This window comes from Lentinus tigrinus (genome assembly GCF_003813185.1).
Source record: "Lentinus tigrinus ALCF2SS1-7 unplaced genomic scaffold L226scaffold_19, whole genome shotgun sequence".
NCBI classification, from domain to species: Eukaryota; Fungi; Basidiomycota; class Agaricomycetes; order Polyporales; family Polyporaceae; genus Lentinus; species Lentinus tigrinus.
The window spans coordinates 626-24,593 of record NW_027137928.1 but is presented as its reverse complement, the minus strand read 5'-3'; the positions used below and the strand labels follow the sequence as shown (position 1 = coordinate 24,593).

General features: G+C 56.9%; 8 protein-coding genes across 8 annotated transcripts in view; 6 read left to right on the top strand and 2 right to left on the bottom strand.

The window, feature by feature from the left end:
* L226DRAFT_489296 (uncharacterized protein) overlaps nucleotides 1–2,004 on the top strand; it is a 6,138-nt gene extending 4,134 nt beyond the window's left edge. Inside the window, exons 3-5 of the mRNA XM_067677269.1 lie at nucleotides 27–696; nucleotides 759–943; nucleotides 1,002–2,004. Of these exons, the coding sequence (XP_067533609.1) occupies nucleotides 27–696; nucleotides 759–943; nucleotides 1,002–1,637 (1,491 nt within the window). The 3' untranslated portion in view covers nucleotides 1,638–2,004. The remainder of the gene's footprint in view (nucleotides 1–26; nucleotides 697–758; nucleotides 944–1,001) is intronic.
* A 423-nt stretch (nucleotides 2,005–2,427) lies between these two features.
* On the top strand, nucleotides 2,428–4,495 carry L226DRAFT_614304 (DUF1900-domain-containing protein). The gene is made up of 6 exons (XM_067686611.1): nucleotides 2,428–2,576; nucleotides 2,627–2,720; nucleotides 2,839–3,270; nucleotides 3,377–3,766; nucleotides 3,825–4,136; nucleotides 4,200–4,495. Exons 1-6 carry the CDS (start codon nucleotides 2,545–2,547, stop codon nucleotides 4,344–4,346), a joined length of 1,407 nt encoding a protein of 468 aa, XP_067533608.1. The 5' UTR covers nucleotides 2,428–2,544; the 3' UTR covers nucleotides 4,347–4,495.
* A 1,458-nt stretch (nucleotides 4,496–5,953) lies between these two features.
* L226DRAFT_465870 (uncharacterized protein) lies at nucleotides 5,954–7,927 on the top strand (the record flags this gene model as incomplete). The annotated part of the gene is made up of 3 exons (XM_067675949.1): nucleotides 5,954–6,908; nucleotides 6,961–7,145; nucleotides 7,202–7,927. 3 exons carry the CDS (start codon nucleotides 5,954–5,956, stop codon nucleotides 7,925–7,927), a joined length of 1,866 nt encoding a protein of 621 aa, XP_067533607.1.
* A 315-nt stretch (nucleotides 7,928–8,242) lies between these two features.
* Nucleotides 8,243–11,144, top strand: L226DRAFT_536535 (uncharacterized protein; the record flags this gene model as incomplete). The annotated part of the gene is given in 8 exon segments (XM_067681140.1): nucleotides 8,243–8,305; nucleotides 8,362–8,435; nucleotides 8,510–8,522; nucleotides 8,533–8,744; nucleotides 8,801–8,881; nucleotides 8,933–10,043; nucleotides 10,096–10,283; nucleotides 10,344–11,144. 5 exon segments carry the CDS (start codon nucleotides 8,595–8,597, stop codon nucleotides 11,142–11,144), a joined length of 2,331 nt encoding a protein of 776 aa, XP_067533606.1. The 5' UTR covers nucleotides 8,243–8,305; nucleotides 8,362–8,435; nucleotides 8,510–8,522; nucleotides 8,533–8,594.
* An 82-nt stretch (nucleotides 11,145–11,226) lies between these two features.
* Nucleotides 11,227–13,502, bottom strand: L226DRAFT_561430 (uncharacterized protein). Its single transcript, XM_067683434.1, has 4 exons — nucleotides 12,582–13,502; nucleotides 12,128–12,517; nucleotides 11,649–12,071; nucleotides 11,227–11,580 (listed from the first exon to the last, which is right to left on the bottom strand). Exons 1-4 carry the CDS (start codon nucleotides 13,423–13,425, stop codon nucleotides 11,507–11,509), a joined length of 1,731 nt encoding a protein of 576 aa, XP_067533605.1. The 5' UTR covers nucleotides 13,426–13,502; the 3' UTR covers nucleotides 11,227–11,506.
* Nucleotides 13,503–14,104: 602 nt separating this feature from the next.
* On the bottom strand, nucleotides 14,105–15,681 carry L226DRAFT_572486 (glycine cleavage system T protein; the record flags this gene model as incomplete). The annotated part of the gene is made up of 9 exons (XM_067684681.1): nucleotides 14,105–14,280; nucleotides 14,337–14,378; nucleotides 14,442–14,558; nucleotides 14,612–14,789; nucleotides 14,848–14,990; nucleotides 15,040–15,344; nucleotides 15,391–15,457; nucleotides 15,505–15,607; nucleotides 15,658–15,681. The coding sequence occupies 9 exons, from the start codon at nucleotides 15,679–15,681 to the stop codon at nucleotides 14,105–14,107; spliced, it is 1,155 nt and encodes a 384-aa protein (XP_067533604.1).
* Nucleotides 15,682–16,009: 328 nt separating this feature from the next.
* L226DRAFT_572485 (glycosyltransferase family 2 protein) lies at nucleotides 16,010–17,480 on the top strand (the record flags this gene model as incomplete). The annotated part of the gene is made up of 3 exons (XM_067684680.1): nucleotides 16,010–16,066; nucleotides 16,252–16,803; nucleotides 17,109–17,480. 3 exons carry the CDS (start codon nucleotides 16,010–16,012, stop codon nucleotides 17,478–17,480), a joined length of 981 nt encoding a protein of 326 aa, XP_067533603.1.
* A 283-nt stretch (nucleotides 17,481–17,763) lies between these two features.
* Nucleotides 17,764–21,626, top strand: L226DRAFT_572484 (uncharacterized protein; the record flags this gene model as incomplete). The annotated part of the gene is made up of 5 exons (XM_067684679.1): nucleotides 17,764–18,615; nucleotides 18,668–18,878; nucleotides 18,934–19,234; nucleotides 21,364–21,485; nucleotides 21,544–21,626. 5 exons carry the CDS (start codon nucleotides 17,764–17,766, stop codon nucleotides 21,624–21,626), a joined length of 1,569 nt encoding a protein of 522 aa, XP_067533602.1.
* Nucleotides 21,627–23,968: the final 2,342 nt, after the last annotated feature.

Genomic DNA, 23,968 nt, shown 5'->3' with positions numbered 1-23,968 from the left:
CACGTCTCCTCTACTTCGACCGCCAGGGTGCGCTTGTATCAGAGCCTTTCACATACGGCACTCGCGAAAACCTCACTCTCCACACCTTCTTCTATCGGCTGGCGCACATGTCTCGCGAGCAGCTCGGATTTGACCCGACCGTTATCCCTGCCGATCCTGAAGACGTGAAAGCGATGCTTGCGTACGCCCCCGATGCTCCCACCGACTACATTGAACAGCAGATTTACCGCACCCTGTCCGTCGATCCGAAGCGTCCGGAAGTCAGGACCTCGACTCAGTGGCCGGCGTACGAGCTCACGATGTGCGGGAAGCGGTACATCATTGCGCGCCCTACGTTCGCGAGCGCCGCGCTCTACGGCCGTTGCACTCAGGGCTATCTGGCGTACGACATAGAAGACAACGCCGTCCGATTCCTCAAGGACTCGTGGCGACTTGACCTGGACCGAGTGCGACCCGAGCACAAGGCGTACGAGAGACTTCATAGCGAGAAGGTCCCTCACATCGCGACTTGCCTGGCTCACGAGGACGTGCCGGCGTCGAACGGTTCCTGGCAGAGCACGACAGTCAACTCATATTTCGATCCTTCTCGGCCTTCACGCGGCCATTACCGTCTGTTGATCAAGGAGGTCTGTCGATCCTTGACCGACTTCCTCGACTTCGGTGAACTTACCGCCTTGATGTGCTATGCGATCTATGGTGCGTCTCTTTCTTGGATGAATGCCGCCCTCCCTCAATGCTGATCCGATGGGTTTTTCCAGCTCATAAACGAGCCTGGGAGAAGGCAGGTGTCTTGCATCGAGACATTAGCGTGGGCAACATCTTGATCCTCGAGAACGGACGTGGGTCGAACCGCAAGCGAACTGCCATTCTCTGTGATTGGGACTTGTGCAAGTACAAGGAAGCGATGGTCATCAACCTAAAGGCTCGGACCCCTGACCGCACGGTACGCGCTTTCAAAGTTTGTCTCTGTGAGAGAGATATTTGACTGACCGACATCTCAGGGCACATGGTATTTTCGATCTGCACTGTCGCTCATGTTTCCCTGCTGCCCGTACAGACTGGCTGACGACATTGAGTCATTCGTCCATGTCTATCACTACTGCGTCTTGCGCTTCCACCAGACCAATAGGACTTCCAAGCTCGCCAGCTTTGTGGAGAACGTCTACGACTTCGTGGAAGTGCGTGCAGCAGATGGCGCGCACGTCGGCAGCGAGGACAAGTTCGACATGATGCATAATGCAAGGCCACTCACCGTACCGATCAATAACCCAACTCTCCTCGCTTTCCTCACGGACATCGCCAAACTCTGCTCCAAACACTATGCGACGATCGATCGTACGCAGCTCGCGCTGGAGTATGACCCCAGGCTCCGGATGCGGGTGACTTGGAGCCAGTCATTGCGGAGGTGCCAGAGCAGGCGGCAGACCTTGACCAGTATATCGACGATGATATCGACGAGATTGAGGAGGCTGAGGAGGCGGCGCAAGACTCTCCGGAACCTCAGCCACGTTCTTTCGAGCCGAAGCCCGAACGCACGTTGGACAACTACAAACACATTTGGACGCTCTTCATGCGCTACGCGAGGGGAAAGCCCGAGAAGCAAGGCGGCAGGCGGGTGCGATGGCCCACGTACATAACTAAGTGCCAGGACCTGTTCAGAGGCACGAGGGTGGCCCCTCGCAAGGACAACGGCTTCGACTCGACCCGGAGCCAGAGCTGGCAGGTTGAACCTCAGTAAGATCAGGGCGACAAGGGGCGACCTGGCAAGAAGCGGAAGGGGAATGACGGCTCCGTGCTGGATGACGTGGAGGAGACTGTGGAGGAGGAGGAGGCAGAGGTTGAGCGCCACTTGTCTCTCACGCAAGATGAGTCCGGTTCGGAGGATTAGAGGGAAGCCGCGCCTCGGGCCGGCGGTGTTACCCCTCCGCGTGTTACCTCTGCGGACTGATGCGTATAAGTTACGTTCGTGTGCTCTCCAGTGACTTATACTTCGATTTGCCACTGTATCATGAAGTCTTCTGACCTTTTTGTTTACGTTCACTACTAGCGAAAGTATGATCCCTGCACGAGCGTCAATCAAGGCACATTTTGAACTTGAACTTGAACCACATCGAGCGACATCACGACATCGTTCGCAGGACATAAACTTCCAGTGCACGGGCTTCAATATTGAATAACATCTCTTACTGATTGGTACTGTGGCAAGTTATCCGAGGCCATCACTGGACGCGCTACCAATTCCTAAAAACATCAAAGGTTCGGACTCTAGCAGCACTACGCGGCAAAGCGAGACTCTCAGAGGACAAGCCGCACGAACGCAGCCTATCCGTCGCACGCTTGCGCAAAAACTCGATCTGCCAAGCGGCACGGGCGCGATCCAGCTCCGAGGAGTCAAGGCATCTTCCACTAGACTAAGTCAGTCTCAGTCCTCGGTCCTCGGTCTCCCCCGCTCCCTCCAGCCTCGACCTCTCGACCTCAAGACGGCGCAATCATGCCCAATTATCGTCCTCATTGTCAATTGACCGTTCGCTGCTGTTGAGCGGCATGTCGCGATTTGTGCGGGCATCCAAGTACCGGTACGCATCGGCACATCTCGTGGCCCGCCGCTGCTGACGACGGCGCGCAGCCATGTCTTTGGCCAGCAGGGCAAGAAGTACGGCTTCGACAACGTCAAAGTAACGAACAGCGCATGGTACACCAATGTCATCTCCGCCTCCAACGTACGCCGTCCACGTCTCGACCTCGCTCACGCGCACAGCTCATCCCCTCCTCGCCGTTCGCGCCTCTCCCGACCGGCTTCCCTTACAAGCTGCCCGTCCTCGTGCCCCTCGCCTGCAGTCACATCGCCCCATGCTCGACACCGACTGGTCGCCCTTCAACGACTCCATCGTCGCCTCTGCGGGCGAGAACGGCAAGGCTATGAGCTGGAAGGTTGATTCGATGCGTTCGACTTTTGGGGTCTGGACGGTTGGGAGCCCCAGGACTTTGACCCCGTCGTCCACGGTTCCTCCCCGCTGCGTCGGCCACGTCCTTAATGCTACCTCCACTGGTGACCACCATGTCAAGCGTTGGGACCTTGCCAATTCCGAGAGCCCGAAATCTGTCCTCGGCGGCCACACACACACCCCTACGCGGACGCTATCCAGAGCCTTGTTTTCAACCCGTGGGGCATCCTCCTCACCACCACCTGCTGCGATCGCAAGATCCGCATCTTCGACCCGCGCTGGCAGCAATCCTGTCCGCGGTGGTGAAGGCCATGGTGGTGTCAAGGTGCGTCACGCGAGACACAGTCTTGTGCACGAGGCATCCATCCTTAGTGGGCTGTGTCCGCTACGCGGGCTGCAGGCTCCCGCGTGCTTTCTGACACTCCGCCTAGGGCGCGCGCCTCGTCTGGATGGGCGACAAGGACCGGCTCGCTACGACCGGCTTCAGCAAGATGAGCGACCGCCAAGTGGCCATCTGGGAGACCGGCTCCCTCGCCAACGTCAAGACGCTCACCATCGACCAGACCTCGGTCGTGCTCATGCCGTTCTGGACGGACAACAACATCCTCTTCCTCGCCGGCAAGGGCGATGGCAACATCCACTACTACGAGTACGAGCACGAGAACCTGTTCCCGCTCGCCGAGTACAAGTCCTCAGACCCGCAGCGCGGCATGTGCTTCCTTCCCCGCCGCGGCCTGTCGGTCTCCGACTGCGAGATCGCGCGTGCGCTCAAGGTCGCCGCGTCCTCCATCGAGGCCATCGCCTTCATCGTTCCCCGAAAAGTACGTCCGCGCTTTGTTTCCAGTGTGCTGATGCTGATACTGACACGCTCGTCCGCAGGCTGAGTCCTTCCAATCGGATATATACCCGCCCGCGCTGTCCGCAGAGCCTGCGCTTTCCGCCGCAGAGTTCTTCTCTGGCAAGACCGCGCCGCCGAAGCTCGTCTCCCTCGACGACGGCTCCGTCTTCTCCGCCTCGGGCTCCGCGTCTGTCACCACGCCCGCCGAAGCTCCCGCGCCGACCCCAGCGCCGACGAAGACGACGAGCGCGCCTCCCCCCGCGGCTGCCCCGGCCCCGATTGTTGCTGTGCATGAGGAACCTGCACCCACCCCGAGAGCTGAGCCGACGCGGTCGCAGACGATCCCTCATGACGTGAGTATTCCTGTGGCTCTTGCAATCCATATGAACTGACGATCACGACGCCGACGCACACAGGACTCGACCGTCTCAGCACTCAAGGAGGAGAACGCGCGCCTCAACGCCGAGCTGCGCGAAGCCCGCACGCAGATCCGGAACCTCGAGCTGCAGGTCGAGACCGTTCGCGCGAACGCGCGCAAGGCTGTTGCGCTCCTCGAGAGCTGAATGAAGTGCTGATCGTCGCTGCGTCGGTGCTTTGGACTAGGGGACTAGGGGCGTGCGCTGTTCGCTGTCCTGCGGCGGAGGTGGGATAATGTACGGTGGGCACTTTTTGGTAGGCGCGCTGTGCGGTGAAACTTGGAATGGTAGGAAACTTGAAATGTATGTTCTTTTATTCTTGATAGGGTGTGGTCGAGGTGGCTTCCCCGGTGCATGTGTGTTCATGTCCCAGGTGCGTCTCATATCTCTATGATTGCTTTCTGCGCACATCCTCCAGCGTGACCAACCATCTTGCGCTACGGCACGAGCACTTCCGCAGCTATCGTTGTCATTGTCGTGTTCTGGCTTGGGCCCGCCCGTCCGCCCAGTGCTTCACCGCGGCTTGCACGCAAGCGACACCCCAGCTCCAAAGCTTGAAGCTTCTCACAACTGCTCAACTTCAGACTGCCAACCGCCGTCGTGTAGGTTTGTTTGTTCTTGGCTGCATGTAACCAGAGTCGGACGAGGGAGGTACGCTAGTCACTTATACGGCACGAGCACATTCCTCAAGCCTTCCTGTTCGGCAACTCGGAGACTGTCCTGCAAGTGCGCTCCTCGTCCGAGTCGTGACGCAGATGCATCGTAGCCTTTATCCAACAGGCCCTCACTGTTGCCTCTTTGTTTTCGTTACGGTTCCATAGTGCTGCATCTCGGGTTCGAACCGCCGCACCGGACGGGCGTCAATCAAAGTCAACCTTGAACTTGAGCCACTTCGAGCGACATAAGGACGTCCGTCGACTGCTCTCTCACCACAAGACGAATACGGAGTTGCGTTCAACTCGGTATGTACTGACTTACACTTGAGTTTCCTCTCGTGCTGAGCGCTGGTCAGCCTAAGAGCAGCGGCCCTTTACGCTGACTTGAACAAAATCAAGGAGGTTGGGTCCGCAACCACCCCCGAGTCATCAATGTACGCCCTTTTTTCGATTTTTATGCAGCTTTGCATTCGTAGCATAATGACCGTACCCTCAATCAGACCCACCACGCTCAGTTGCACGACCTCTACGTCCTACTAGTTCTCGGACCGGCCTATCAAGCACCCTCCGACTCCCCCGTCTACGCCCGTCTCGTTGAACGGATGAGTTACAACTTGACCCAAGTGTCCGTCGACGACCTGCTGAACACATTCGTACCCGGATCCGATATCCCCGAATTGCACATCAAGGACCTCTATTGCTTCGAGAACGCGTCATCGCTCGAGCCCGGACTCGGAGTCGGAGGGAGACTGGATACGCATATCGTACGCCTCTCATATTGATACTAAGCGCATTAAATATTGATTTATGCTCCACAAAAAGTGTCGATTGATACACTCGGTCGCATGCCTGGAGAAGGACCAGGACAAACCCGGAAATGCCCTCGTCGCGCGCGAGATCACGAACTCATCTATCAATGACAGGAGGCGCAGCACTGACAGAGATGAGGCATCATCAAATTCCAACGACTCGCACAGTGACGGTGCGAGGAGCGAACGCGCCGAAGACAGCAAAACCGCTACCTGCGTGGATGTCGGCGTCTTCTTCGATAACGACCGCTTCAATGACATTATCTCCGAGTTTATGAAGAAGAGTAAGATGCGCAAGAACAACAAGGCTCAGCGCAAGGACTGGGTGGGCAATTGCTCGTGGGCTGACGTGATCATCCCGATCGAAGTCAAGATCGACTTGAGCCGCTCCGCCTTCTACTTCGACGACGACCCGGACAAGTTCATGCGGACAGACACCGACGAAGGTCGCGAGGCGTTAGGCCAGATCGCCGAGTACATGGCTCAGATCTTCGGTCATCAGCATCGCAAACACCTCCACGCCGTGTACGTCTACAAGAACCGCGCGCGGCTCCTGTACTTCGATCGCCAGGGTGGCGTCGTCTCCGAACCATTCGACTATGGCACTCGCGAGCACCTCACTCTCCACACGTTCTTCTGGCGGATCGCACATATGTCTCGGGAGGAGCTAGGATTCGACCCAACCGTCGTTCTTGCAAGCGAGGACGAAAAGAATAAGATGCGAGACTTCGCTGCCAGTGTTCCTACGGAATACCTCAAGAGGCAGATCTACCATGCTCTGTCATTGGATCCGGACGATCCTAAAGAACCTTTCTCGTCCCAGTGGCCTGCGTACAAGCTCACGATGTGCGGTCGAGACTACATCATCGGGCGCCCGACGTTCGCGAGTCCCGCGCTGTACGGCCGTTGCACTCGTGGCTACCTGGCGTATGACATCGAGGGGAGGGCCGTCAGGTTCCTCAAGGACTCGTGGCGGCGTGACCTCGAGCGGGTGCAACCCGAGCATGAGGTGTACGAGAGGTTGAAGGCACGGGGCGTTACGGAGAACGTGCTGACGTGCTTGGGATACGAGAACGTGCCTAACTCGGATGGCTCCTGGCAGCTCACCAGGACACACAGGCTCATCAACCCCTCACGCCCTGCTCGCGGTCATTATCGCATTCTATTCGAGGAAGTCTGTCGACCGCTGATAGACTTTACGGATTTCAAGGAACTCACGATGCTAATCTGCGACGCCATCTACGGTACGTGTCGTGCCACTCTTCATGCACCCCGTCATGCTCATCAGGCTTCCAGCTCATCGCTATGCCTGGGAGAAGGCCGGCATCCTACACAGAGATATCAGCGTGAGCAACATCATGATATTCGAGGTTGTCTGCAACGGCAAGGTAGAACGAATCGGCGTGCTATGCGACTGGGACTTGTGCAAGTACATCGAGCAGATGTTGCCCAATCAAAGGCCAAGGACGATCGATCGCACAGTACGTTCCCTCTCTTCATACCGACACCCTGCACTCATCATACATCCACCATGTAGGGCACTTGGTACTTCCGCTCTGCGTTGTCATTGCTCTTCCCCGGAAAGCCCTATTACCTCTCAGACGACATCGAGTCTTTCATCCACGTCTACCACTATTGTGTCCTGCGCTTTCACCTGACCAGTCGCACCCAGAACCTCGAAAAGCATGTGCAGACTGTGTATGCGTCCTCCTTCGTGCGTCAGTCCGATGGTGCTTACACTGGAAGCGAGGAGAAGCTTGAGCAAATGGAACGCTCAACGCCACCTATGAAAGTTTACGGCAACCCCACCCTCGACGCTTTCCTCACCGATATCGCCAGACTATATTCACGGCACTACTCCACGATCGATATTCGCGGCTACCGCGAACGCTACAATCCTCCCCCAGTACAGCCCGTGCGGTTGGAGGATACAGCCGCTACACGCTTTTCCAAGTTCGCCAAACGACGACGCTCGGATGAATCGCTGCAGCTTGCGGAGCCAGAAAAGCCCAAGGTCGTTCAGGTAGCCCGGGAAGGCGACAGAGCTACCCGCAGCCCGTTGCGGGACCATGAAGCTCTTTTCAACCTCTTCGTGAGGTATATATCGGGCATTGCAGATGAGAAGGGCGAAGTGGTGCGATGGCCAACGACAACCACCAAATGCGAGGACCTGTTCAAGGGGACGAGTGTAGCTCCTCACAAGGCCAACAACTTCGCGTCGTCAAACCCGAGCCACGATGGTGGGTATAGTCTGGACGAATAAGAGCGGCATGGGAAGAAGCGGAGAGGGAATGACGGCTCTGTGCTGGCTGATGTGGAGAGGAGTGAGCTGGGGCGTAATAGCTTCTGGCCTCTGGTTCACGATGTGGGCCAAGTCGGGCAAGGCTTGTGAAAGTGGGCTCCTTGCGTCTCGACTCCCGGTGTATGTATTGCATATACAAGATTATCTTCGATGTCTATACTGCGTGCAGCGTGTCTGCTGTCCCCTCTCTCTTTGTCGTGCACGTGTGTTGCCACTTCGAGAATTGAACCAAGTTCGAACTCGGCAAGATGAGCGTCAATCAACTCAAACTTAGACCTGAACCACTTCGAGCGACAGAGCCTACAACACTATCCTTCACTCTATCGCAGGGCAGACGGGGTGCGTATTATTGGGAATGCACGGGTTGTACTCGCGTAACATTGATCTTTGAGCAGCACTCATTACTCACTCAAAGACAAGGCTGAGGTTGAATTCAAACTTCGCAACCACCCTGCAAGAGTTCATCAACGTGAGCCTTCGATCTCTTTTGCAGAAATCTAATTGTGGCACACTGATTTGACTGACCTACCCTCATAGCGATATACTCGCACAACCTCCAAAGCCTACCCATTCTCGGACCAGCCTATCAAGCACCCTCTCCCCCGTCTACACCTGTCTCGTTGAACGGATGGTTTACAACATCACGCAGGTGTCCGTCGACGACCTGCTGAACACATTCATACCCGGACCTGACATTTCCGAGTCGGACATGAAGGACCTCTATTGCTTTGAGAACACGTCATCGCTCGAGCCCGGATGGAGACTGGATATGCATATCGTACGTCTCATACTGATACTCAGCGCATTCAATGCTGATGTAGCCTACACACAAAGTGTCGACTGATACACTCTGTCGCCGCGTCTCTGCAGAAGGGCAAAGAGGAGCCCAGAAATTCCCTCGTTGCGCGCGAGATCGTAAACTCGTCCATCAATGACAGGAGGTGCAGCGCTCAGGACACGGACGAGGCATCATCAACTTCCAATGACTCAGAAAGTGATGGCGCGAGCAGCGAAGACAGGAAGACTGCTACCTGCGTGGATGTCGGCGTCTTCTTCGATAACGACCGCTTCAACGACATCATATCCAAGCCTGCGCAGGAACTCGGGAAGAAGAGAAAGATGTATGAAATGGACGTGGAGAAGTGCGAGGATCTCGTCGGCCGATCTTCGTGGGCAGACATCATCGTCCCCATCGAAGTCGAGGTCGACGTGACCAAGTCCACCTTCTACTTCGACGATGATCCTGCCAAGTTCCTCCGCACGAACACCGAGGATGATCGCGAGGCGGTTGGACATATCGGCGAGCACGTCCGTCAGATCTTCGGGCATCAGCACCGCGTCCATGTCTATGCAGTCTGCGTGTGCAAGGACCGGGCACGTCTCCTCTACTTCGACCGCCAGGGTGCGCTTGTATCAGAGCCTTTCACATACGGCACTCGCGAAAACCTCACTCTCCACACCTTCTTCTATAGCCTGTCGCACATGTCTCGCGAGCAGCTCGGATTTGACCCCACCGTTGTCCCTGCCGATCCTGAAGACGTGAAAGCGATGCTTGCGTACGCCCCCGATGCTCCCACCGACTACATCGAACAGCAGATCTACCACACCCTGTCCGTCGATCCGAAGCGTCCGGAAGTCAAGACCTCGACTCAGTGGCCTGCGTACGAGCTCACGATGTGCGGGAAGCGGTACATCATTGCCCGCCCTACGTTTGTGAGTCCCGCGCTCTACGGCCGTTGCACTCGGGGCTACCTGGCATATGACATTGAGGGGAGGGCCGTCAGGTTCCTCAAGGACTCGTGGCGGCCTGACCTCGAGCGGGTGCAACCTGAGCACGAGGTGTACGAGAGGTTGAAGGCACGGGGCGGCGTTACCGAGAACGTGCTGACGTGCTTGGGATACGAGGACGTGCCTAACTCGGATGGCTCCTGGCAGCTCACCAGAACACACAAGCTCATCAACCCCTCACGCCCTGCTCGCGGTCATTATCGCATTCTATTTGAGGAAGTCTGTCGACCGTTGATAGACTTTACGGACTTCGAGGAGCTTGCGGTGCTGGTATGCGACGCCATGTATGGTACGTGTCGTGCTACTCCTCATGCACCCTTACATGCTCATCGTGTTTCCAGCTCATTGCTGCGCTTGGGAAGGGGCTGGCATTCTGCACCGAGACGTCAGCGTGAACAACATCATGATATTCGAGTTTGTCGGCGACGACGGTTTGGTGGAACGGAGAGGCATGCTATGCGACTGGGACTTGTGCAAGTACGCGGAGCAGATGGAGTCGAGTCAGAAGTCAAGGACGATCGACCGCACGGTACGTTCGATCTTTTCACGCCGACGACATGCATCGATTTGTTGAACATTTACCCCGCAGGGCACTTGGTCCTTCCGCTCTGCGTTGTCGGTGCTCTTCCCCGGAAAGCCCTATTACCTCTCGGACGACATCGAGTCGTTCATCCACGTCTACCACTATTGCGTCCTTCGCTTCCACTTGACGAGTCGCACCAAGACCCTCGCGAGTCATGTGGAGTCTGTCTATGAGTTTGTCGATGTACGTCAGTCGGACGGTGCCCACATCGGTAGCGAGGACAAGCTCGAACAGATGGAAAAGTCCAAGCCGCCTATGAAGGTTTACGGTAACCCCACCCTCCACGAGTTTCTCTCCGAACTCGCCGAACTGTATTCACGGCATTACTCCATGATCGACATCGACGGCTACCGCGAAACCTACGATCCTATTCAAGTGAAGCCTGTGAACTTGGTGAAAATGGGCATCACACACACGGCCAAATATCTCAAGTCGAAACGGCGACGCTCGGGCGAGTCGCCGCGGCCGGCGCAGTCAGAAGAGCCCAAGGTCACTCAGGTTGCTCCGCGTCGCACTATGGATGCCAACGGCCCGTTGCGCGACCACGACGCACTCTTCAAGCTCTTTGTGAAATATACGTCAGACAAGAACACAGAGGTGCTCTGGCCGGAAGAGACCACCAAACGCGAGGACCTGTTCAAGGGCACGAGCCTCGCTCATCACAAGAACAACGCCTTCTCGTCCGAGTCGTTCCCCACTAGTCAAGACGTTGAAGAAGGGCGACCTGGGAAGAAGCGGAAGGGGAATGACGGCTCCATGCTGCCAGCGGATGATGTGCAGGAGGAGGAAGCGATCCTGAGAGGTTGAGCGCCACTTGTCTCTCACGCAAGGAGTCCCGTTGGGAGGAATAGAGGGAGTTGCGTCCCAGGCCGTGCGCTGTCACAGTGTTACCTCTCCGTGTATTACCTCTCCGGACTGATGCGTACATGCAGCGGAGCGCAATGATAAAGAAGACACAATAATGAGGAGCGAGTTGGAGTGGAGCGACAATGACGATGAGGGAAAAGAACTTGGAAGACGACAGCACGCAGCTACATATGGAATAGGACGGACAGGAGCAAACCGAGAGGCCAAGATGGGGATACTACGTCGACACGACAGCTTCCAGGACGCCTGACTTAGACCGCCGATGCTCCGCTCTAGGATCAAGAAGCATCCTGTGGCGGCGTTTACTCACGCAACTTGAACTCCCGCAGCGCCATCAGCCGGTCTCTGTTAGCAGTTGGGGCATCAGCGTCTGTGACTGGTAGAAGCGACAACTTCAGCTCAGCGATGCATATATATATATGATATGTGATAGGCGGGACCTACGTTTCATGAATTGAAGAGCTCCAGGCTGGGAAGCGACAGTGCTCTGCGAAGACGTCCTTCCGTGGTGTGCCCGAAACTCTGCCACTTGATCCTTGAGCTTCGACATCAGCGTCTGGCACAATGCCGCGCGGATGTCGTCCTCCACCCCCGGGGGCACGTCACGTGAAAGCGAAGGGGTTTGCCACACCACAATGCGGCCGTGTGTCCCTTGAGTGCAGATGGTGGAACCGGTGACGATGCGATAGCACTCGAAGTACGTCAAGCATAGCGAGCAGGAGAGTTTCGAGACGCCGACGTATGGCATAGCGTCGTCAATGTCTCCAGAGTTATGGAGGTGCGCGAGAACAGCACACTCGCAGTGGACGAACGGCGGGCGCAATTCGCCCGACACCGACTCTTGATTGTCGGTAGATCCAGCGGAAGCTGAGATAGAGCGATCAGAGTCTACCGGGTATCCTCAACCACAGAAACAGACGCACCCGGGCCTGATGTGCCTGCAGCGGCCGTGTATGCGTTCAGGGTACCGCGCAGCTTCTCAATCGCCTCATCGAACTGAGCCTCTGCCACGTCAATCCAGCCAGCCTTGCGAAGCGTCCCTTTGATTACGGTCGTCGAGATCGCAGGAGTCTCTGGCCGCGGTTCAGGGTTGACAAGAATGACTTTGGGCAGAGGACCGTCGAAGAGCATGTTGGCCATCGCCGGCGATTGGGAGACGTGGAGGAGGTGGACATAATCGCGAGATACCGAGACGACCTTGTTGAGCCACTTGGCGACGTTGAATGGCTTGGGGGCTGTTTGTGACGAGTCGGGTTGAGGCGAGTCAGTCTGTCCGCCGTCGCTGGTTCTCAGGCTCCGAGGTTTGTGCCGAGCTGCGAATGCGTGAGCAAAATACTAATACTCGAATGAATGTCACATCGAGCCTACTATACTAACCACGAAGGTAGCTGTCACACAGCGGCCAGATCTTCGGCGAGTCGGCAACCATTCGAACAATGGTATGGCACCAGCCTTGCAATTCCACGAGCACCTCCTCATCCTGTTCCGTCGGCTTCTGCGTGCCAGCCAGGCTCCTATGGGACACAAAGATGTCGCGGATGCGCTCGATCATCACGCGGACACGCACAAGACATTCGGTATCGGCAGACGATAGGCTTTGAAGGGCCTTCAGCGAACTGCGCTCGGCGGCGTCACAGCCAGCACGCTGATTTGCGGGGAGACCTTGAACGTCTGCGACGAGGTCGAGGAAGGCGTCGTAACGCTTGTTCTTCGTGAAGCGCGCCTCGATCTTGTCCCAGGAGTAGAAGATGACGTTGATTTCGCCTCTCAGGCATGCTCCCTCCAGCTTTTTATTCTTCTCCGGTCCCATGAGGACGCTGCTGAAGTCCGGAGGTGGAGACTTTGCGCCATAAGCGTTCGTGTAGATCTGTCGGATCCGGCGCAGATGGGCAAGGATGGACAGGAGTCTACCTTCGACCCCACTGGGTGCGTTCGCATCCTGAGCGAGGACGAACGTCGGAGGCTCGTCAAGTTCGCGAGCAGGCTTGAAGGCGACGGCGACAACTTGCTGTGCGGCCTTGCTGAAACGCAAGATGCGCGCGAGGCTGTTCAGTACAGGGGCAACGTAGCGTTTGAGAAGTTTGTCATAGCCAGGGATGCCGACGACATCCTGAGGCAGCGGGACTCGGGCAGGATCGGCGTCGCGAAGCCCACATAGGAGGAGGGCGAGCCAGTCGGGATTCTTAGACGTAAACCAATCCTGGGCTAGGGAATGGGACATTTTCGGCGTTGTTCCGATTCCACTTGCTTGGAATCGGTCTCCGGTTGGTAGGGGAGAGTGAGAGTCGTGCTGTGGTGGTTAGCGGTAAGTGCGAGTCACTGCGGCGCCGAATGATTATGCTTCAATCACGTGATCTTGCGGCAAGTACTATGGTAAGTAAGTATCAGGGTTGGCAACCTGCACAGAGGACAAGTTCCGAGGAGATCTAGCGAGCCAGTGGGGATCGTCGGGCCCACACGTCGTCGTCGTCAAACCTCACCGCCATTCTACTAGCGTACTCATTACTGCTTAGATAGCTCCCTACTTTTCTCTCTCCTCTCTATGGCGGGCCTATGCAGGATGGTCGTGTGAGGCGCCTGGTGGTTGTCTTACCGCGGCACTGCGTTTAGTGTTCAATACTAGACATTCACGGTTTAGCTCTTCAGGAGAAGGGGCCAACTGGCCGTCTTTGCGTATATATGCACAGAGGACAGAGACACGGTGTGAGAGCCCGTCATACGTGCTATCCGTAGAGTAGAGTCCGTCTGTGCCCGTCCCAACCCATCGTACGAATGCAGATGGAGTCTGGACCGAGGAGTCCCATGTTCGCAATGTGCATGGCCGGACGGGACCCGCCGCTCGCCTGAGGGGCTATATACCGACATGTTGAATGTCACGACCGCGCGGCGCGGCTCAGCGCTCACCCGCGGTAGTAGTGCGTCGGGACGAAGGGCATGGGGGTGAGGACGGCCCTGCGGAGCTTGTTGCGCACGTCGACGGCGACCTCGGTGCCCTTTTTGTGCCAGCCGTTCGCGACGTAGGCCATCGCGATGTTCTTGCCGAGCGTGGGCGAGGGGATTCCGGACGTGACCGTGCCTGGGGGCGCGTCGGTGTCAGCGCATGAGCAATAAATAGGTGGAGTAGGGACGTACCGATTTGCTCGTCGCCGGACGGTGTGAAGATCTTTGCGCCCTCTGAAGAAGGTGTAAGTGGTCAGTTGGTGCTGTCGAGCGCGGGTGGAGATAGACAGGACTTACGTCGCGCGGGTGCGCCCTCGACTATCAGGCCGACGCGCCTCCTCGGCGGACCCTCCTTGAGGTGTTTGCGGACGCCCTCAGCACCGATGAAGTCACCGCTCTCCCTGCGGTCCTTGCCTGCAGACGAGACCGTGAGCATGCACGGAGCAGGCGCAACGTAGAAGGCTCACCGATGACCCATGTGAGGCCGGCCTCGACGGGCGTCGTGTCCTCGTCGAGGTCCTGGCCGTAGAGACACATGCCGGCCTCGAGGCGGAGGCTGTCGCGGGCGCCGAGACCGGTGAGCTGGACGGGTGGTTTTGAGAGGAGTTGGGCGACGTCGATGGTTTGTGATGGAGGGATGGAGATCTACAGACGAGAATGAGGCCGTGAGCGAGATCACGAGGTGCAGGCATGGGGGACGGACCTCGAAACCGTCCTCGCCGGTGTAGCCGCCGCGGGCGACGTGGAGGTTGAAACCTTCGATGGGGACGAAGGCGCACTTGCCGAAGGTGAGTTCACGGAGGTCGAAGGAGGTGAGACCTTGGAGGTACTGTGCGGCCTCCGGGCCTGGACGGGGATCAGCAACGTCTTACTCGAGGATCAACGGAACACGTACCTTGGAGCGCAAGCAAGCCCCAATCCTCGAGCACCTCATGCTCGACCGGACCCTCTGTCTTCGCCTTTTCTCCCGCGTTCCACTCTGCGACCTTTTCTTTGAACCATGCGAGGTCGCGGTCGCGGCGGCCGGCGTTCGTCACGACGTAGTACGCGTCGTCGGCGTGCTTTGTGATGATGGTGTCGTCAATGATGCCGCCGCGTTCGTTGAGGAGGACGGAGAGGGTGGAGGAGTATTGGGGGAGGGATTTGAGGGAGGAGGGAGTGAGCCATTCAAGGAAGGCGGTGGCAGTCGGGCCGCGGAAACTTTGGAGGCGTTAGGTGGGAAGGGAAGAGAGAGAGGTCAACGCACTTTGACTGGACCATGTGTCCGACGTCGAAGAGACCGGCGGAATTGCGAACGTGATGATGGCTTGCGACTGGAGGGGGTCAGCACGGGGAGGAAGAAGGTGACTGTGAAACGTACCTGCGCCGACATTGCCATAGGATAGCGGCATAGAGTAGCCCGCGAAAGGGACCATCTTGGCGCCGTTGGCTACGTGAAAGTCATAGAGGCCGGTCTTCTTGAGCTGGAGGACGGGTTGAGAAAAGTACGAGCTGGCGCGGAGATAGACTTTACCGCGTCTCCGGCCGCACTGGCCATGGATCTCGAGGTCGCGGGCAGGAAGAGTGGGCCATGGCGCGTGGCCGGAGCAGAGCAGCGCGAGAGCAGAGTCCGAGACGCGATTCTGGCAGCCATCATCGACGAGAGGGAGAGGGAGAGGGAGAGGAGGACGGGGAGCCGAGACGGAGACGGAGGATGGCAGACGTAATGGCGTCTATCTTATCTGGGCTGATAAGATGGCGCGCGCAGAGACGTGGCAGGTCGCGCGTCCACTGCCAGAACGCGACGCGGCCATGGCTTCCACCTCATCTCTCTGCCACCACCCTCGACCTCGCTGCCCATGCCGACCTGAGCTGCTGCTACCACCATGGACTCCACCCTCCTTTACGGCGGCCTTGGCCTCCTCGCCGCCACCCTCGGCACGGTATGTCTCAACCCACTCGTCCCCCCGCGCGATGATGATTGTTTGTTCATCCTTGTTCTAAGACTCCGGGCCACTTGCTGACAAGTGCGCGCCGCGAGGTTGACGAATTATTTGGTCACGACTCTGTCGCTTTCTGAGCGCGTCCACAAACTCTTATTGTCTTCACCGCGCTGATCCTCTTGCAGGCATACACTCTGCTAGTACTATGGTCGCCGGACACCATCGTACCCAAGCCATCCGAAAAGACCTACCGCTCCCCCCGCAAACCTTCCGCCAAGCTCCCCCTCTCTAGCATCCGCGACTCTCCCTCTGTTGACCTCTCTGTCGTCATCCCCGCATACAACGAGACCGCCCGCCTCCCCGACATGTTCTCCACCACCCTCGCTCATCTAGAATCCACCAGGACGTCCCAGGGCCGCTCCTACGAAGTCCTTATTGTAGACGATGGCTCGCGCGATGGCACTGCTGACCTCGCACTCAAGCTCGGCGCACAATACCCCCAGAGCGACGTCCGCGTCGTCGTACTCGAGAAGAACCTCGGAAAGGGCGGCGCCGTGCGACACGGCATGCTCCACGGACGCGGGCGGCGGTTACTCATGGTCGATGCGGACGGCGCGAGCAGGTTCGAGGACCTCGAGTTGTTGTGGAACGAGATGGACGAGATCTCTCCGCAGGGCGAAGCGGCCGTCGTCGTCGGGAGTCGCGCACATCTGGTCAAGACGGAGGCTGTCGTAAAGGTACGTTCGTATCTTCACTCATTTGTCTTCCCCTGTGCCGCCGAGATCCGCGACGGCACGTATTCGGACTTGTCTCTGGCGGGATACGTCCGAGTGCCAACGGATTCACTCGGAGTACGCGCTCATGGTGCACGTGAAGCAGACTGAGATGCCGCGCTTTGCATAGTAGGTCGTGTAGTGCACGTCACGCACTGACTGCCGACTCACAGTCAGACGCATCGAGTCGGAGTCTCGCGACAGTTTCCCACTCTTTGGCTGCGCACTCTTCCTGCCATGGCGCGCTGCTCGCTAACACGCTACCGCAGCGCTCGTTCCTCCGCAACGTCCTCATGTACGGCCTGCACACCATCCTCCGCATCGTTGGCGTCGGCCACATCCGCGACACCCAATGCGGCTTCAAGCTCTTCTCCCGCCGCGCCGCACAGCAGATCTTCCCATACCAGCACCTCCCGACCTGGATCTTCGACGTCGAGCTTCTCCTCCTCGCCAAGGAGCTCCACATGCCCGTCGCAGAGGTCCCCATCGAGTGGCACGAGGTCGGCGGCAGCAAGCTCCACGTCTTCGCCGACTCGCTCCAGATGCTCAGGGACCTGCTCATCCTCCGCGCGAATCTCCTCCTCGGCCGGTGGAAGGTCCCCAGGACGGCACCTCTCGTAGAGAACGGGAAGAGTAAGTAGCGCGTGGCATGGACGATGTATGTATAAGTGATTTTTACGTTACGTTTCGTCGCTTTCTGTTGTGCACGCTGCGGGAGGCCTGGACGTAAGTCAGAAGGTATGGTTTCCCGCATCCCAGTTCCACGATGGCAGCACAAGTGTACTTGCCGACGCGGTCGGCGTCCGATCACGTGACCGGATCGTGGTGGAGGCGCAACGATGTGCATTCATGGCCGCTAACCACCACTCACCCCTATCCCCCAGAGACCGATTCAGTACAAGTAGAGTCGGAACAACGCCGACGATGTCCCATTCCCTGGCCCAGGATTGGTTTACGTCTCAAAATTCCGACTGGCTTGCCCTCCTCCTGTGTGGGCTTCGCGACGATGATCCTGACAGAGTCCCGCTGCTTGAAGAGGTCGGCGGAATCCCTGACGACGACAGATTTCTCAAACGCTACGTTGCTCCTGTATTGAACAGCCTCGCGCGCCTCTTGCGTTTCAGCAAGGCCGCACAGCAAGTTGTCGCCGTCGCCTTCAAGCCTGCTCGCGGACTCGATGAGCCTCCCGCGTTCATCCTCGCACAAAACGCGAACGCACCCACTAGGGTCGAAGATAGACTCGTCTCCATCCTTGCCCATCTGCGCCGGATCCGCGAGCTGTACAGGAACGCTTATGGCACGTTGAAGTCTCCTCCGGACCTGAACAGCGTCCTCATGGGATCGGAGGCGAATAGAGATTTGTCTGGGGCATGCCTGAAGAGCGAAATCGACGTACTCTTCCACTCCTGGGATAAGATCGAGGCGCGCTTCACCAAGAACAAGCGTTACGACGCCTTCCTCGACCTCGTCGCAGAGGTTCAAGGCCTCCCCGCAGATCAGCGTGTTGGCTGTGATGACGTGGAGCGTAGAACGCTGAAGACCCTCCAAGACCTGTCGTCTGATGGCCGCGATCGTCTTGTGCGTGTCCGCGTGTCGATCGAGCGCGTACGCGACATCTTCGTGCCTCATAGGGACCTGGCTGGTACGCTCGAGCCGACGAAAGAGGATCAGAAGGTGCTTATGCAATTGCGACTCTTTTGCCATATCATCGTTCGGAGGGTTATCGACTCGCCGCATATCTGGCCGCTGTGCGACGACTACCTCCGCGGTCAGTCGGTTCGATGTGTCATTGCTTCATGTAACTAGCGTTTTGCTCACGCATCCATAGTTCGGCACTACGCTCGGAACCACCATGACGGCGGACAGACCGACCCCTCAGGAACCGCGGTCGGAGAGTCCTGCGATCTCGACGACCGCAATTAAAGCGACGCTTCGTGAGGCTGGCTGGACTGACGTCGCCGAGGCTCAGTTCGACGAGGCGATCGAGAAGCTGCGCGGTACCCTGAACGCATACGCGGCCGCCGCTGCAACCGCATCAGGTGCGTCCGTTATGTAGCTGAGAATACGTAGTAGACCCTGATCGCTCTATTTCAGCTCCTGCTAAATCTACCGACGATCAAGCGTCGGCGTCGGGCGAATTGCGCCCGTTCGTCCACTGCGAATGCGCTGTTCTCGCGCACCTCCATAACTCTGGAGACATTGACGACGCTATGCCATACGTTGGCGTCTCGAAACTCTCCTGCTCGCTATGCTTGACGTACTTCGAGTGCTATCGCATCGTCACCGGTTCCACCATCTGCACTCAAGGGACACACGGCCGCATTGTGGTGTGGCAAACCCCTTCGCTCTCTCGTGACGTGCCCCCGGGGGTGGAGGACGACATCCGCGCGACATTGTGCCAGACGCTCATCAGCAAAACCTCCCCTTGCAATTTAGCACTAAATGGCACTAATCAGCTTGAATAGTGATAATTTAGGTACAGTAGTAGAAAAGTGCTAATCAGCTAGGTCCTCAATTAATCGAGCGCTATTCTGCCCTTAATAGATGCATTAGTTCATGTAATGTTCACTAATTAGTTGCAATATAGTGGCAATAGCGGCGTAGGTTTAGGGACAGATATTCCCTCAGTTGTCCAATCACACCATTGAAAGACGAGTAAACATCTCACAATTATCATGGTATAGTATGTGTACAGGATCAAGTACATAACGTGATTAAACTACTGATACAATATGTGCAATGGACAAATGCGCAGCGGGTAGACAGACGAGTAGACACAGAGACTAATCATGAGGGAATGGGCAGGCCGGCTTCATCTTGCAAGTTGCATGGCGCTGCAAAGTCTGCATTGGCAGGAGCGTTGCAAGACGAGCACAAGCAGCCTGTGTTACATGTTCATCAGTGGAGGGAAGAGGGGATGAAAGGAAGAGAGAGACGTACCATCTGTTGCGGCCACGCCTGCTGCACCTCGGAGCCGAGCATGTTCCCGTCCTTGAGAACGAGCGCAGGATGATGCGGTCGCAGAATGGGACGAGCGCGAGCGCGCACACGTCGAGCGAGAGAGCATGCGAGCGTGTCGGTGACAGAGCGTCGGCGGGAAGGCAGATGGAAAAGAACGAATGGGGGAGCGAGGAAAGGAGAAAGTGAGAAAGGGGGAGTGCGGAAAGGCAAGGGAGAGGGATGGACTTACGAAACCTAGCGATCATTGACCGCGGAAGACCCTGCGCGGAAGTTTAGCACCGTCGTTGTCGTTGCGCGCGCTGAAAACATTGCTTACCGCATAGCTACCAGAGTGGGAGACCGATTGACGAAGGGAATGAGCAGCAGCAAACATGGTGGAAGAGGGAGAAGGAAGGATGCAGCCGCAGCGGACGGACGATACAGCAAGTAGACCAGGCGGACGAGACAGCAGGGGGACGAGACAGCAGGGGGACGAGACACTGCGGAGATGAGAGAGCGGACAGATGAGAACGAGGAGAGTGCGGGGAGCGGGCAAGGGAGGACGATTCACGAAGCATGTGCCACGTCACTAGGCGCCCAGGTTTAGGGCCGGCTTCCTTGAACTTGGGCTGCACGGCTCTCTCTCTGTACCTCTCTCTAGATCTCGTGCTTTGTCTGCCCATCCGCTGTCTCTCTTTCTTGCCCACTCACCTGCCTGCTCTCTCCGTCTCTCTTGCCCCGACGCGCGGACTTGTCGTTCAGTATCCAGACATCTGCCTGCCGTACCTTGAGGAGCTCAGCCTCTTGTCACGTCTCCCGTCTTCTCCCCGCTCGTCCTCGCGCTCCTGCGCCTCACTCTCGGGACTTACGCCTTGTTCGTCGCGCTCTACCAGTTTATTTGGGAGGCAGTAAGAGAAGATGGAACAGCCGATGGGTGAGTGTCGTCTCCGCCTACGCGCCCCAAGTCGTACATGGGTTCCGCGACTGAACACTGATCGCGGGGCACCCCCTCGGCCATTCACCTGCTCACCCCCCGCTCGCCTCTTGTTCTTCCGCTTCGGCACCGGATGCTCGTAACTAGTTTGGGGTGTTCCCCGCCACCGCCAGCCCAGTCCCTCCGCATGTGTCCTCGAAGCTGAGCATGAAGTGCGCCTGTGCCCGCCGCCGCCGCCAGCGACGCCGTTGTTGAGACATGCACCGATGCCAGGTCCGGCGAGAGCCCTGTCCAGTTCACCGTACAAGCATGCTCGTACATGCTCGCCCATTCATTCGCTCGCACACTCTCAGGTACGCTCATCTTGTTCTCTTGCCCATCTGTGTGCGCTCTCCCCCCGCTTTCCATGTAGTAGTGTAATGTACGTAATAATCGAATATATTTGTTGATAATATACTATGGCGCTGTATGAAATAGAGCTATATCTTGGCAAATTAGTGGGAGGCATCGTCAATTATCACAACTGGGTTGCAATAGTAGCGCAACCAGACTTCGAGTAGTAGAAATAGCATCTGTTAGTAATAATACAGAGATAATTAGCGATAATGAGCAAGGTACCCTCCTAAATTTCACAATGTAGTGACATTTAGTGCTAAATTGCAAGGGGAGGTTTTGCAGATGCTGATGACGAAGCTCATGGATCAAGTGGCAGAGTTTCGGGCACACCACGGAGGGACGCATCCTGGCCCGGGGTCTTGCCAATTCTTGGATGGTACGTCCCCCTTGTCACATATATATCTCGCCGGTGAGCTGAAGCCGTCGCTCCGTAGTACCAGCCGATGACGATGATGCCCTGATGGAGCTGCTGAAGGAATTCAAGCCGCCTGAGTACACGCCCCAGGATGTCTCTTGAACATAGTACGGATCCATGGGAGCGTTTGCGGTCGAGGTCAGCCCTTCCCGGAAGCAGGCGTGATATTCCCAGTGTGAAGGTGGTGTCCGCGTCTTGGCCTCTCGTTTGCTGGTGTCGATCCTGTACCATATGCAGCTCCGCGCTGTCCTCTTTCAAGTTCCTTTCCTTGTCATCATTGTCACTCCATTCCAGCTCGCATCCCCCATCTCTTGTCTTTTCCATCATTGCGCTCCGCTGCATGCACTTGTCGACACACAGTGTCGACCTCGCGCTGCGCTGACTGGTTCTCTGCAGGTAACTTCATGTTGATGCCTCGCGGTCACGTTGCATTCCCATTGGCCTCTTTATGAACGCTGTGAAGCCGCTCTTGCCAAGGTTCAGAATCCCGACGACGTTCTCGAAACAGCAGCACGTCTCGGTCACTCTTGGTCGACTCTGTTACGACCATATCTACTTGCCGACGGACGCAGGTTCGTCGACGGCTACCAGTGCTACAGTTACGATCGATGAGGAACGAAGAGACATTCTTTAGGTACGACGTTTCCTGCCAAAAGATGTCACGACTTCCGTTGCCCGTGGGAATTATATTCACAGTCCGAAATACAATGCTTAGACTCTGAAAGTCCTGAGTAAGCAGCGGGCATCATTCTATAGGCACCAGGTGACAACTTTTGTTATGCCCAGAACCCCATGCTAGGGTTGGAATGATCGCACATCAGTGGCTGTGTTACCCAGCGCTAAGCACTTGGGTTCATTTGACTTACTGACTTACTGACTTACATACTTACGTATTTACTAACAGGTTTGACTGTCTTCTATTTGTTGTTTACGCTATAGTTAAAGCAATAGATGTTCTATTACTTATTCTTGTCTATACAACAAAACCGGGAATTCAATCTGTAAGTAATAGAGTGCTATTACTAGTCGCATGCATACAAGGAAGGAAGAACAGTTCCATGTGGAATTCTGCAAAGTCTCCATAATTGATACAATCCGGGTGTGATCTCAGCCCAGTCCAGCGGCATGACACCGCCATTCCATGACACCGCCATTCAATGACATCCACAACGCAAATCAGATGTCGCCGAAATGTTCACCGCCTGGTGAAACATTTCGGTGACATCTGACATGCATTCACGTCACGGGGGGGGGGGGGGGGGGGGGGGGGGGGGGGGGGGGGGGGCACGTAGGAGGACTTCAAGAAGGTCAGTTAGAGTGAGGTTAGTCAGCAAGGCTGTGCAGTGACGTACCTGGTGCATAGCGGCTGAGCCCACAACAGCTACTGTCCATCATCCAGAAGTGGATGAGGACGACGTGCTCGAGGAAGGTGTTTTCAGCTCAAGGTAGCCGTTCATCACTCTCTTCTTCTCCCTTTTTCAGATTTCACACCCCTCGTAATCTGGAATCAAGTCTTTTGCCCGCAGCTCCACCCACCAGCGGTTCCGCTCTCTCTGCTGCTCCGGGGTAAGTTAGGGTTATGAGAGCATCCAGGGATGCCAGGGATGCAGATTTGGCGGTGACCCCAACCCTAGAATGGGGTAACCCCAACCTCAAACTAGGGTTCACCCTTACCATTTTTGGGCTGAGATACTGGTTTGATAAGGTATTTTATGGAGGAGAAAGGCGTGTGGGAGCTGAATCGGCACCGCATTACTGGCTTGGGTCAGTGGTGTGTGATGAGTGCATGATGTGGGGCAGGAATAGCACGAAGACTGTGCCGGGTGTGATGGGAATAGGTTTTGTGAACTCCGGACTGGAGGAGAACAGCATAGAGCGGGTAGAGGAAGGCGGGGGGGTGATAGTGTGAAAGAGTGTGTCGACGGTGCACGGTGAGAGGGTGGGAGATGAGTGGCTGTGCTGTGAGGGGTGTGAATGGGGTGGATGTGAGTTTTAGGGGACGTTGGGTGTATATGTGCGCGGTCGACGCAGGCGGTGTGTGTGGGAGAGGAGTGGCTGTGCTGTGAGGGGTGTGAGTGTGGGCGGTTGGAAGGACATGGAGAGGTGTGCGCCGTCGACACAGAGATAAGGGGAGAGAGAGGCGGTGGGAGGTGGGTGGTTGGGAGGTGAAAGGGACGGACGGTGTGGAGAGTGGTGAGGAGGCGTGCGCGGTCGACGCACGCTGTGTGTGTGGGAGAGGAGTGGCTGTGGTGTAGGGCGTCTAAGTGCGGGCGGTTGTATGTGGGGGAGGGCATGGAGAGGTGTGCGCCGTCGACGCAGAGATTGGGCATTGAGACCACAAGTGAGAGAGGAGGAGGGTCAGGAGAGAATGGGGGGATGGCGCAGAATGTGAGAGCAGGAGTGAGTCGGAGTAGGCAGGCGATCATAAAGCACAAGTCAAGAGA